This window comes from Orycteropus afer, unplaced genomic scaffold, assembly GCF_000298275.1.
Source record: "Orycteropus afer afer isolate SDZICR_OR568_19922 unplaced genomic scaffold, OryAfe1.0 scaffold00107, whole genome shotgun sequence".
Lineage (NCBI taxonomy): Eukaryota > Metazoa > Chordata > Mammalia > Tubulidentata > Orycteropodidae > Orycteropus > Orycteropus afer.
This window is the reverse complement of record NW_006921694.1, coordinates 2470043-2483253: the sequence shown is the minus strand read 5'-3', so window position 1 is coordinate 2483253 and position 13211 is coordinate 2470043. Positions and strand designations below refer to the sequence as shown.

General features: G+C 37.7%; 1 protein-coding gene across 1 annotated transcript in view; it reads left to right on the top strand.

Annotated features, from left to right (window-relative positions):
- AP3B1 (adaptor related protein complex 3 subunit beta 1) overlaps positions 1–13211 on the top strand; it is a 452161-nt gene that overhangs the window by 397554 nt on the left and 41396 nt on the right. Inside the window, exon 23 of the mRNA XM_007943446.1 lies at positions 9104–9335. Within this exon, the coding sequence (XP_007941637.1) occupies positions 9104–9335 (232 nt within the window). The remainder of the gene's footprint in view (positions 1–9103; positions 9336–13211) is intronic.

The following is a 13211-nucleotide window of genomic DNA, read 5'->3' as shown; positions in this document are numbered from 1 at the left end:
AAAAAAAAAAAAAGAAGAAGAAGAAGAAAGAAAGAAAGGACCAATGGTATTGAAGGAAGAAGTCATAGCTGCACTAAAGGAATCGGCAAGAGCAAGGCTCCAGGAATTTACGGAATACTCACTGAGATGTTTCAACAAATGGATGCCCCGCTGGAGACACTCACTTGGTTATATCAAGAGATTTGAAAGACAGCTACCTGGCCAACTAACTGGAAAAGATCCATATTTATACCCATTCCAAAGAAAGGTGATCCCGCAGAATGTGAAAATTATCAAACGATATCATTAATACCGCATGAAAGTAAAATCTTACTGAAGATAATTAAAAAATGGTTGCAGCAGTATATGGACAGAGAACTTCCAGAAATGCAAGCTGGATTCAGAAGATGTGGAACGAGGGATATCATCGCTGATGTTAGATGAATCTTGGCTGAAAGCAAAGAATACCAGAAAGATGTTTACTTATGTTTTACTGACTATGCAAAGGCCTTTGATTGTGTGGACCATAACAGATTATGAGTAACATTGAGAAGAATGGGAATTCCAGAACACTTAATTGGACTCATGAGGAACCTGTACATAGACCAAGAGGCTGTTATTTGAACAGAACAAGGGGACACTGCATGGTTCAATCAAGAAGGGAGTGCATCAGGGTTGTATCCTCTCACCATACTTACTCAATCTGTATGCTGAGCAAATAATCTGAGAAGCTGGACTATATGAAGAAGAACGTGGCATCAGGATTGGAGGAAGAATAATTAACAACCTGAAATACAGTGATGACACAACTTTGCTTGCTGAAAGTAAGGATGACTTGAAGTACTTACTGATGAAGATTGAAGAATACAGTCTGCAATATAAATTACATCTCAGTATAAAGAAAAGAAAAAAAATCCTCACAACTGCTCCTATAAGCAACATTATTATAGATGGATAAAAGATTAAAATTGTCAAAGACTTCACAGTACTTGGTTCTATAGTCGACGCCAGTGAAAGCAGCAGTCAGGACATCAGACAACGTATAGCACTCTGCAAATATGCTGCAAAGGATTCCTTCAAGTGCTGAAGATCAAAGATGTCTCCTTGAGGACTAAAGTGCACCTGACGCAAGCCATGATATTTTCAATTGCCTCAGATGCATGTGAGAACTGGACAACGAATAATGAAGACGGAAGAAGAATTGATGCTTTTAAGCTGTGGTGTGGTGTTGGTGAAGAATGCTGAAAGTACCATGGACTGTTAAAAGAACTAACAGGTCTGTCCTGGAGGAAGTGCAGCCAGAATGCTCCTTGAAGGCAAGAATGACCAGACCTTGTCTCACCTACTTTGCTTATGTTGTCAGAAGCGACCATTCCCTGGAGAAGGATGTCATGCTTGGTAAGGTGGAGGGGTCGATGAAAGAGGGGAAGGCCCTCAACGAGATGGACTGACACGGTGGCAGCGGTGATGGGCTCAAGTGTAGCAAGAATAAGGGAGCTGGCTCAGGACCAGGTGGTGTTTCATTCTGCTGTGCATAGGATCACTATGAGTTGGAGACGGCTTGATGGCACCTAACAGCAACAATGCCAAAAATGAAGAAATTGAAGATGTTTACCAACTTCTGCTGTCTGAAGTTGATCAAACATGCAATCAAATTGCATTGATAATTATGGGCAATTGGAATGCAAAAGTTGAAAGCAAAGAAGTAGAATTGGTAATTGGAACCAACCTCTATTTACAGTAGTTTCTTCACAGTCAACTTCACTTGCTGCATATGCAGCTTTTAAATCATTAAAAAATCTTCAAGCCTTTTCTTGGCACTAAAGTAAAACTAAATAATAAATAAGATCTGTGTACACCAGATCCAACTGACCTACCGATTCTTAAGGTCACTCTTAGGAATGGATCTTGTTCATAGCCTGGGGACTCCCTGTATTTTGTATTTGAAGTATTGGTGCTCTTATTGCCCAGGGAACCTGTGATGCCTATGAGAGACAAGGTCAGAGGACAAAGAAAGCAAAGTAGTATTTTATTATTAGTGGTAGCTTTGCTCTGTAGCCTCAGTACAAAATCCCAATGAGTTTGGATGGCCCACATGAATTGTCCCATTTTGCTACAGAATGTCAAGTAGCTTTGAAACAAAACAGTTAGGTTGAAGAAGTTCAACTTTTAGTCTTAAACCAAATAAGTAATTTTGCTGAAATTGCTGGCTTGACTATTTTTGACCTACAAAATTGGAAAACACAGATAGTCCAACCTAATATTTCCACCCCGAAGGCCTAACCTGAGTCTCTAATCTATCATTCCGTATTTACTGGGGCCCTAAGAACAGGAACAAGAGTAAATTTTCCCATTACAAACTTATGTCCCCCCTATAGATACAGATACTGCCCTAAAATCTGACTGACTCTATCAGTAATAAGTGAGGGAGGTAAATGATAAAAACCCAATTTGAAATCATTTTTTAAAAAGGTGGGGAGGGGATTGCAAAATGGAATGCTGGATTATTTCACAGAAAGCTAAGCTTCAGGAAGGAGAGAGATATATCTAGACCTCAGGATCCATCCAAACTAAGTATATTATTAGCATGACTCTGTCTCTCGTCTCTGCTTTTCTTTGGAATTTGCTTTATTCTTTCCTCTCACTGAACAGTGTGGCAGGTGGTATGGTTACAGATAGTAATTAAGTCTTAGATCTCACATTTTTAACCACATAAGAAATTTTGGCTTAACTTCCCATGTCCCAAGACCAAAAATCCTAGGAAAAGGACCTGAGGCAGCTAATTGTGGCCAGGTCACTAGGTGATGTGAGAACATACTAACTTCCTCAAGAACTGAATGTGGGAAGATTCCTGGAAAGATGGTGGGGCATGTTGGGTAGACAGCCCCATATATAACCACCTCAGAGGATAGCACCCTCAGAAGATCAACTTTTAGTCTTAAACCAAATAAAAGTAATTTCAAAACTCTAAATTCATCTTACTCTTTATTATCATAGGACTTAATTTATTCTTGTCGACAACTATTGGAATATTTCATGACACTTTAGAAAGCCATAGAAATGATCAGGTCATAACATGGACTTTCCTAAAGAAGAATCAAAAGGAAAAAGTAACCTCTAATTTGTAAATTTCATAAGCAAAGCAGCCTGTAAGGTACCATTGTGCAGATTCAAAAAAGGTATCATTGAATGTAAGCAGGATTTCTAACCCGTTTACCCATTCAGTCATTTACCACTGCATAATTTTATGTTGTGATTCTACTGAGTGTTAATTTAGCTGTTTGGAATAAATGAAACTGGAAATTGCTGAATAATTGAAAGAAAAATGGGTATTAAGAACTGTGAAGTGTCTAAGATACTATCCTACTAGTAAGCTAATAAGTTAGCCTGCCATTGTTTCATGGATAGTGGCAGAAGTCATGAGACTCCTACATCAGAGACAAGGGGCACTTTATTACTCATAGCAATAGCAGTAGGCAGGAGCGGGACTCAGGGGCTGCTTTTTACTTGGGGGTGGCTCTGTTTTAAGGCCAGGGCCTGAGGTAGGCAAGCGCAAAGGGGTTAGGAACAACTAAGGGAGATGAATTTGTCCCTCAGTTTGTCATCCTGTGGTGGCTTACATGTAGCTGTGACGCTGGAGGCTATGCCACTGGTGTTGCAAAATGCCAGCAGGTTTATCCATGGTGGACAGGTTTCAGCGGAGCTTCCAGGCTAAGACAGACTCTAGAGAAGGAAGAGGTCATCCACTTCTCAAACAATTGGTCAGTGAAAACCTTATGACTAGCAGTGAAACACTGTCAGGAAAACTTTATGAATAGCCCTGAAACATTGTCCAATGTAGTGTTGGCCGTTGAGCCCATGAGGTTGGAAGGCACTCAAAATTTGACTGGGGAAGAGCTGACTCCTCAGAGTAGAGACAACCTTAATAATATGGACAGAGTAAAGCTTTTGGGACCTCCATTTGCTGATGTGGCATGACTCAAAATGAGTAGAAACACATGCAAACACCATTAATAATTGGAACATGGAATGCACGAAGTATGAATCTAGGAAAATTGGAAGTTGTCAAAAATGGAATGAAACACAAAAAGATCTATATCCTAAACATTAGTAAGCTGAAATGGACTGGTTTTGGCCATTTTGAGTCAGACAACCATATGATCTACTATGCTGGGAAAGACAAATTGAAGAGAAATGGTGTGGTATTAATCATCATAAAGACTTTCAAGATCTGTCCTGAAATACAATGCTGTCAGTAATAGGATGATATCCATATGCCTACAAGGAAGACCAATTAATACTACTATTATTAAAATCTATGCACCAATCAACCACCAAAGCCGAAGATGAGGAAATTGAACCAAAGCTGAACATGAGGAAATTGAAGATTTCTACCAACTTCTGCAGTCTTAAATTGACCAAACATGCAATCACGATGTGTTAATTATCACTGGTGACTGGAATGCAAAAGTTGGAAACAAAGAAGAGTTACCGGTAGCTGGAAAATATGGCCTTGATGATAGAAGGAACTCTGGAGATCTCATGATAGAATTTTGCAAGACCAACAACTTATTCATTGCAGATACTTTTTCTCAACAGCATAAGTGATGGCTATTCATGTGAACTTCACCAGATGGAATACACAGATTGAATACATCTGTGGCAAATCAGATTGAATACATCTGTGGCAAAAGGTGGTGGAGAAGTTCAATATATTTGGGCAAAACAAAGCCAAGAGCTGATTGTGGAACAGACCATCAACTGCTTACATGCATGTTCAAGTTGAAGTTGAAAACATTAAAACAAGTCTATGAGAGCCAAAATATGACCTTGATAATATCCCTCCTAAATTTAGAGACAATTTAAAGAATAGATTTCATGCATTGAATACCAGTGACCAAAAACCAGAGGAATTGTGGGATGACATCAAGAACATCATCCATGAAGAAAGCAAGAAGTCATTAAAAAAAACAAGAGAGAAAGAAAAGACCAAAATGGATGTCAGAAGAGTCTCTGAAACTTGCCCTTGAGCAGAGAGTAGCTAAAGCACATGGAAGAAATGACAAGATAAAAGAGCCAAACAGAAGATTTCAAAGAGCAGCTTGAGAAGACAAACTCAATTATCATAATGAAATTGCAAAGACCTAGAGTTAGAAAACTAAAAGGGAGGCTCGACATTTCTCAAGCTGAAAGAACTAAGGAAAAAAATTAAGCCTCAAGTTGCAATATTGAAAGATTCTATGGGCAAAATATTGAATGATGCAGGAAACATCAAAAGAAGATGGAAAGAATACACAGAGTTGCTCTACCCAAAAGAATTGGTCGATGTTCATCCATTTCAGGAGGTGGCATATGATCAAGAACCAATGGTATTGAAGGAAGAAGTCAAAGCTGCACTGAAGGAATTGGCAAAGAACAAGGCTCCAGGAATTGATGGAATACCCATTGAGATGTTTCAACAAATGGATACTGCACTGGAGGTGCTCACTTGTCTGTGCCAAGAGATTTGGAAGACAGTTGCCTGGCCAACTGACTGGAAGACATCCATATTTGTACCCATTCCAAAGAAAGGTGATCCAACAGAAAGTGGAAATTATCAAACAGTATCATTAATATCACATGCAAGTAAAGTCTTACTGAAGATAATTAAAAAATGGTTGCAGCAGTATATTGATAGAGAGCTTCCAGAAATGCAAGCTGGATTCAGAAGATGACATGGAACAAGGGATATCGTAGCTGATGTCAGATGGATCTTGGCTGAAAGCAAAGAAAACCAGAAAAATGTTTACTTATGTTTTATTGACTATGGAAAAGAGTTTGATTATGTGGATCATAACAAATTGTGTATAAAATTGAGAAGAATGGGAATTCCAGAACATTTGATTGTACTCATGAGGAACCTCGCAGACTGTCTTTCGAACAGAACAAGGGACACTGCATGTTTCAAAATCAAGAAAAGAGTACGTGAAGGTTGTATCCTTTCACCATACTTATTCAATCTGTATGCTGAGCAAATAATCCGAGAAGCTGGATTATATGAAGAAGAACGTGGCATCAGGATTGGAGGAAGACTCATTCACAACCTGCTCTGCTTGCTGAAAGTTAGGATGACATGAAGCACTTACTGATGAAGATTAAAGACCACAGTCTGCAGTATGGATTACACCTCAATATAAAGAAAACAAAAATCCTCACAACTAGCGCAGTAAACAGCTTCACGATAAATGGAGAAAAGATTGAAATTGTCAAGGACTTCATATTACTTTGTTCTACAATCAACACCAATGGAAGCAGCAGTCAAGACATCAGATGACATATTGGATTGGGTAAATCTGCAGAAGACCTCTTTTAAGTGCTGAAGAGCAAAGGTGTCTTCTTGACCACTAAGGTGCACCTAACACAAGCCGTGGTATTTTCAATCTCCTCTTAGGCATGTGGTCAGAAGGAAGATGGGGCAATGTACTTCCATAGTGATACTGTCTCAGAAACCCAAAGAGGGGTCGCTATGAGTCGGGTCGGACTCGACAGCACATAACAACAACAACAACAACTTAGACATGTGAGTGCTGGACAGTGAATAAGGAAGACTGAAGAAAATTTGATGCTTTTGAGTTGTGGTGTTGGAGAAGAATGCTAAGAGTGCCATGGTCTGCTAGAAGGACTAACAAATCTGTCCTGGAAGAAGCCAAAATGCCCCTTGAAGCGAGAATGACCAGACTTCATCTCACCTACTTTGGTCATGTTGTCAGAAAGAGACTGTTCTCTAGGGAAGGATAACATGCTTGGTAAAGTGAGGGGTCAGTGAAAAAGGGGAAGGCCCTTCACGAGATGGATTGACACAGTGGCTGCAACAATGGGCTCAGGTATAGCAGGGATCTTGAGGCTGGCACAGGACCAGGCAGTGTTTCGTTCTGCTGTGCAGAGGATCGCTATAAGTCGGAGATGGCTTGGTGGTACCTAACAAACAACAACAGCAATAGCGGTAGCCAGGGTAACATCATTTGCAACCTGTTCTCCAAGCCCATTTCCCCAAGTCAACACTATGAGAGACACGTGATGCCTTCACACACAGGGTGTTGCTTTACAAAAGAGGAACTTGAGTATAGAAAATCCCAACCTCTTATAGAGGCTGTTAGCAAACCATGGAGCTCTGGTGGCATAGTGTTTGAAGCATCTGGCTAGTAACCAAAGGGTTGGCAGTTTGCACCCACCACCCATTCCATGGGAGAAAAGACAGTCTGTGCAGCCTTGGAAACCCTATACGGCAATTCTGCTCTGTCTTAGAGGGTGGCTGTAAGTTGGAATTGACTCCATGGGAGTGAGTTTGGTTTGGTTAGATTTGGTTAGCAAACCTGTCAAGACTTTGCCTAAAAGGAGGCTTTATTTTTATTATTCTGGACAGGAAACAAATTAGTCTCCTTCTCCAAGGAGAAGCAATTACCTCTATCTTCCAAAGGCCATTTGCTATACAAAATCGTTGAAAGGATGACAGAAGGTTTTAATACTTTTTCTTTAGATGAAGAGTCAACAAACTTTTTTTGTAAAGAGACCCACATAGTAAATATTTTAGGTTTTGCAACTACTCAGCTCTCCCATTGTAGCACAAAAAAAAAAAAAAAAGGCAGCCATAGACACAGTACATAAACGAATGAACATGGCTGTGCTCTAGTAAAACTTTATTAAGAAAACAAGTGGCAGACATTTGGTCCATGGGCTGTAGTTAGCCAATCCCCACCCTGAGTGATCTGTATTGTGCAGGCTTGTTATATATTTGTCATTCTGCAATTAATCTACCTTTTTTACCTTTTTGTTTTTTACATTCAGTAAAAGTATAGCTATCAGATATAAAGTTGGAAAAGGCACTCACTCTTTTAGTATTTTAGAATATAAGCAAGCACAGATCATCTATTTTGCTTCTGAAACACAAGTATCTAATCCGGGTCCAACTTGACAGCACATAACAACAACAACAACAACAATCTGATGTGCAAAGTTTTGCACTAACGTCTTGCTTTTCTGTCAGGATTGATTGTATTACAATACAAATTATTGAAGGATTCATGGGACCCATGGATTTTATGGAACAAAATCTCACCGTTAAGTTCATGTAGATGTTGGAGGAATTTGGCTTAATATGTTCCTTAGCACTCTCTGACTGTATATAGGAATATTTGGCTTATATTTGGAATTAAACAGGGACAAATATTGGTTAAGTACTTGGAGAAAAATAATTAAATGTAGCATCAATATACTTAAGTCAGTTCCACATGTGTTAGCTAATATTTCTAAAAACTGAAACCATGAAAGCTTTGTTGTTGTTGTTGTTGTTATGTGCCGTCGAGTCGGCCCCAACTCATAGCAACCCCTCCTTGGGTTTCCGAGGCAGTATCACTACGGAAGTAGGATTGCCCAACCTTCCTTCCGAGGAGTGGCTGGTGGGTTTGAACTGCCAGCCTTCTGGTTAGCAGTCAAGTGCTTTAGCCACTGTGCTACCAGAGCTCCTATGAAAGCTTTAGAAAACCTTAAATGAATAGTTATCTCATCTTTTTTTAATCATTAAAGCAAAGGAAGAAACTACTTTAAAGTAGAGGCCATGGCTTCAAGCTTAAGGTGAGAGAAATTCAAGGTGAAAAGAGTTCAAGAAGTTAAGATTGGATGAGAGTACAGGTGCTCATTGTTAATAGATGAGACGCTCTTGTAGTTTGAAAATCAGCTGACAAACTAGCAAACTAATAGGAAAGTTATTAGCAAGGTGGTAAAATATAAAGTAACCGGAGGGGGCACTAACAAAAAGTTTATAAACTTTTTAAAAATTGAGTATGTCTAAATAACAGATTATTCTTATGTGGCTTATATTGTCAAAATATTTTAATATGTGAATATATATTAAATATATACAGTACAGAAGAATGTTAATACTGTTTTGAAGGCATTTGCTTGTATTTTTATAAAATTTCTGAGTAATATCAGTATGTATGATACCGTAGTGTTTGTTATTATGGTTTACATAATACTTTAGGGAAATCAGGAGTTAAATGTCATGAATTTTTTGCTTATTTTCTAAGAGAATTAATAAGTATATTCACTAATTTATCTTCTTTTTTTTGTTTCCAATGTGCAATAGGTCAGTACTCCTGTCTTCGTACCAATGAAAACTCATGTGCTGCTTCATCGAATGAGTGGAAAAGGTCTAGCTGCCCATTATTACTTTCCACGACAGCCTTGCATTTTTGGTGATAAGATGGTCTCAGTACAAATAACATTGAATAATACTACTGATCGAAAGATAGAAAATATTCACATCGAGGAGAAGAAACTTCCTACAGGCATGCAAATGCACGTTTTTAATCCAATAGGTAAATATTAATTCTCATTTAAAACTTTAAAAGTAAAGTAGAATACATATTATTTATTGTCTGTTAGCATGCTCAGTTTATATTTGTTTTCATTTTTCAACTAAATTTTTCATATATGATATATTTCTTTGCCCTTAATAAATCAGTTCCCTGCAATGATAATACCAATAATGATGAAAGGATTGGTCTGAAGAGTCAAAATTGCCATCTCATTTTATCTGTCTATTATCACCTTCCCCCAACACTCCTTCTGATCACCTTCCTTTTCTGCATATTTTAGTTTGTTTATTATGTATTAAAAGCAGGAAAATTGATCTACCTTTTAGAATACAGTACTTCCCTTAATTCCCTTCCCTTGTAGCCATTCACATCCCATAAACCCAAAAGTGAGGATAGAGAAGTCAGACAATGCACACAGTTCTTTCCTTCCTTTTCATGTATGGAATATAAAAGAAAACACAGTATATTGTCATGTACACCTCATATTTCAAAATACTTTGAATCTGTTGTTGCCATTTAAAATCAGGATGTTTTTACTTTTTTTTTTTTTTTCCCCCGATCCATAAATCTCACTTTTCTTGGGGGAAAAAGCAAAAGATCTGGCAGTATCAGTCCTTTGTTCCCACATGCAGCAACTGGCGGGTGCCAGGTCGCAGCGTGGTCATTAGGAGCAGTGTGTTCTTCCCAGGTTACCTCAGTGCCTGGTTCATTGTATGGTCTCCTTACTAACTGTCACTTGCCATTTATCACCCCCCTTGCATTTTTTTTGGCTTTCAGTTTGCCACCTTCATTTGCATTATCTTCCTGATCCCTGAAAGCTTCTGTATTTGTAACCCCCATTCTAAACAGTTTTCTCTTTTGCCGAAAATACAGTTTTCTCTAAAATTGCTTTGCCAAAAATTAAATGTAACAATTATATATCTTTACTTTGAGCTGAAATATGGTAATGTTTAGAATGTCTATCTCTGTTCTTTCTGTCTTTTATAAGTCAAGGCATTCCTAAGGTTTAGTTGGGAGAAGCTACAGGCAAGTCTCAGTTGAAGATAATATAAGGGTTATGTCATGGTGGTCTCAAAATATTACAATTAGAAAACTCCAGGTAGTTCCCGTTTTTACTACTTTACGGGGGAGAAAAGCCTATTGACCAGGAACTCAAATTTGGTAATTGTGTCTTCTTTTGTCATTTCTCATGACTAGACTGTTTTCTTAATCTTCATCTGATTTCTTTGATAGTACTGAATTCTTTCATGTAGTTTTCACAAGTCATTTAAGAAAGTCATTCTCTGTATTATATTTTTACTCAGAGGAATAAAACAATTCCTAATAGGTAAAATACAGTAGACTTTTATAAGACCAAAGTAAAGAAAAATGGAGTTAAAGTAAGTTGATTTCCAAATCCACTTAATACCATTTTTATAATTTGGTAATTAAGATACCATTTAACCCAGAAGAACTAGATAGTGCCTGGGTACTACTGCTGATCATTTCAGTCAGGGACATAATAGTTGAACCCTGATAGAATGGGAGAAAAATGTAGAACAAAATCTCAGATTGCTTTAAAAAATAAAAATAAAAAAGGAGGCGGGGGCTTACTAGACTGGTTGAGGCTGGGGAACTCTCCAACACTATTCCCCTGAGATCTGGAACCTAAACTAACCCCCGAGGTCACCTTGTAGCAAAATAACAGATTGGCCTACAAAATAATGCGTTGTCACCTGTAAGTACTGTGCTCCTTTAAAAAATTGCCTGTATGAGACCAAATGGTCAACAATTACTGTAAAACAAACCTGAGGATGTAAGATGGCAGGGAAACTGGATTTAAAAAAAAAAAAAAAGATACCATTAAAAAAATTACTAAGTGTCTGATTTTTACTTCATTATTTTATGAAGTTACTTTATTTCTAAAGAATTATAAACTATCCTAAATTGTGTCTTTTTTATTGTTCATAACCCAGCCTTTTTTACACAGTTAAAAAATTAGTTTGTGTCAAGTAGTTGATAAATGAATTGTCTGAACACTGAAAATTTTATCCAAAGGTTAAAACACTAGAACAGTATTAACACATTCTTGAGTTGGCATGATGAGTTGATGAGTTGACCTTTTGTTGGCCTTTATAGAATAGAAGAAATAAATATAATAAATTTCAGAGTATGACCTTAACACAAAATATAAGTGGATACCACTGCCTCAGTACTAGGAATAGGCTTTACTTTTCCATTCTTAGGCAAATTTTTACACTGTAATGTTTCATTCATTCAATATGGAATGACTAAGATACAAAATTCTTTCCCATGTATTATGTATTTATATGTAATATCCAGTACTTTTTACCAATAGATTATAGTAGGATTATAAAGTATGGTATATCTTAAATAGTCCTCCAAAATTGTCTTAAGAATGCAAAGAAAGAGCAAGAATAGTATTTCTATGTATTTGTGAAATAAGGGAGGTAAGATATTTGCTTCATTTAATAAAACCAAAAAAAAGAAAAGAAAAGCCAAACACACTCCTGTGAAGTCAACTCTGATTCATAGATTCATAGTGACCCTATAGATGGAGTAGAGCTGCCCCAGAGGGTCTCTGCAGAAGCAGACGGCCACATCTTTCTCTGCAGGGTGGCTGGTGGTTTCAAGCTGCCAGCCTTTCAGTTAGCAGCCAAGTGCTTAACCACTGAGCCACTTGGGCTCCTTTTATTTAATAAGCACATATGCACATGCTAAGGAACCCAGCATCTTTCTTGTCACTAATCTGTTTTCCTATTGTCTATAATGTATGTCTTTTGTCTGGGCTTTCCCCTGCCTTTAGCATGAAACTGTATTCCTCTCAAGGGTATAGGGATAACTTGCTATTTTTTTTCCCAGAGAGTCCAAGTATGTAATAGATCAAAAAAAAAAAAAAACACAATGAATAACATTTAAACTCCTTACACTATATTTACTGACAGTTCTGTTAACAGTTGACAAATTTGAGCTCAGCTAAGATTTCACTGGTTATTGGTCAACGGCACATCAAAGAAGATGGCATCCTGCATGGTTTCATTTTTCATGACCAGTAGTGTTTTGTAATAAGAGCCAATGTTTTATGGCCAGTTCTACATAACCATTTCCAGAATATAGCAAAGAATTCAGAAGTACTATCCAATATGTCTACCTAAACTTTCCCAATTTAGTAGGCTCCAAATGTAATAAAAATCCATAATACCAGTAATTTTAGGTTGAACAGTTTGCTCTTGATGCTGCCATATAAAAAACATGCCGCTGATTATTAACTGTCTCCAGAATTAGCATGGCACTAAGCTAACAGCTAATTATCTTAAGACTGAAGACAGTACCAAACTGTGTCAAAGAGTGCAAAGACATCCTGAGAGCTGTCACTTTGTCAAATGATATACGCGGAAACATGATGTGGCGAGATTTAAATCATGAATGCCATTCTGTTTTGGAGATGACAGCATTTGCTACCAGTGTGGTGTCAGCCTACAAACAAGACCAAGCCCCAATATATCTATGACACAGAAGAAAGCATTAAGAATTCAGTAAAAAATAACCTTGAGCAAAGTCACTGACAGAGTTATGAACTGACAACAGCATGTGGTTTTAAGAGAAATGCAAGGAAAATATATTTGTAGTTACTTAGTAAACCCTGCTCAAGAAAAATTAAGGCAGGAAGTCTTCTGGTATCATCTGGTAAATGTTACGTTTATAAACAGTGAGATGCAAACTAGAATCAGCAAACCATCGTAGTTATATTGAGCAATCCAATACTACTTTAAAATAAGAACGAAACTAGTGCTCTTTTGTAATGCCTAGCCTTCACTAGCTTAGTGCCTAAGGCACTTGACTGCTAACCAGAAGGCTGGCGGTTCAAACCCACCA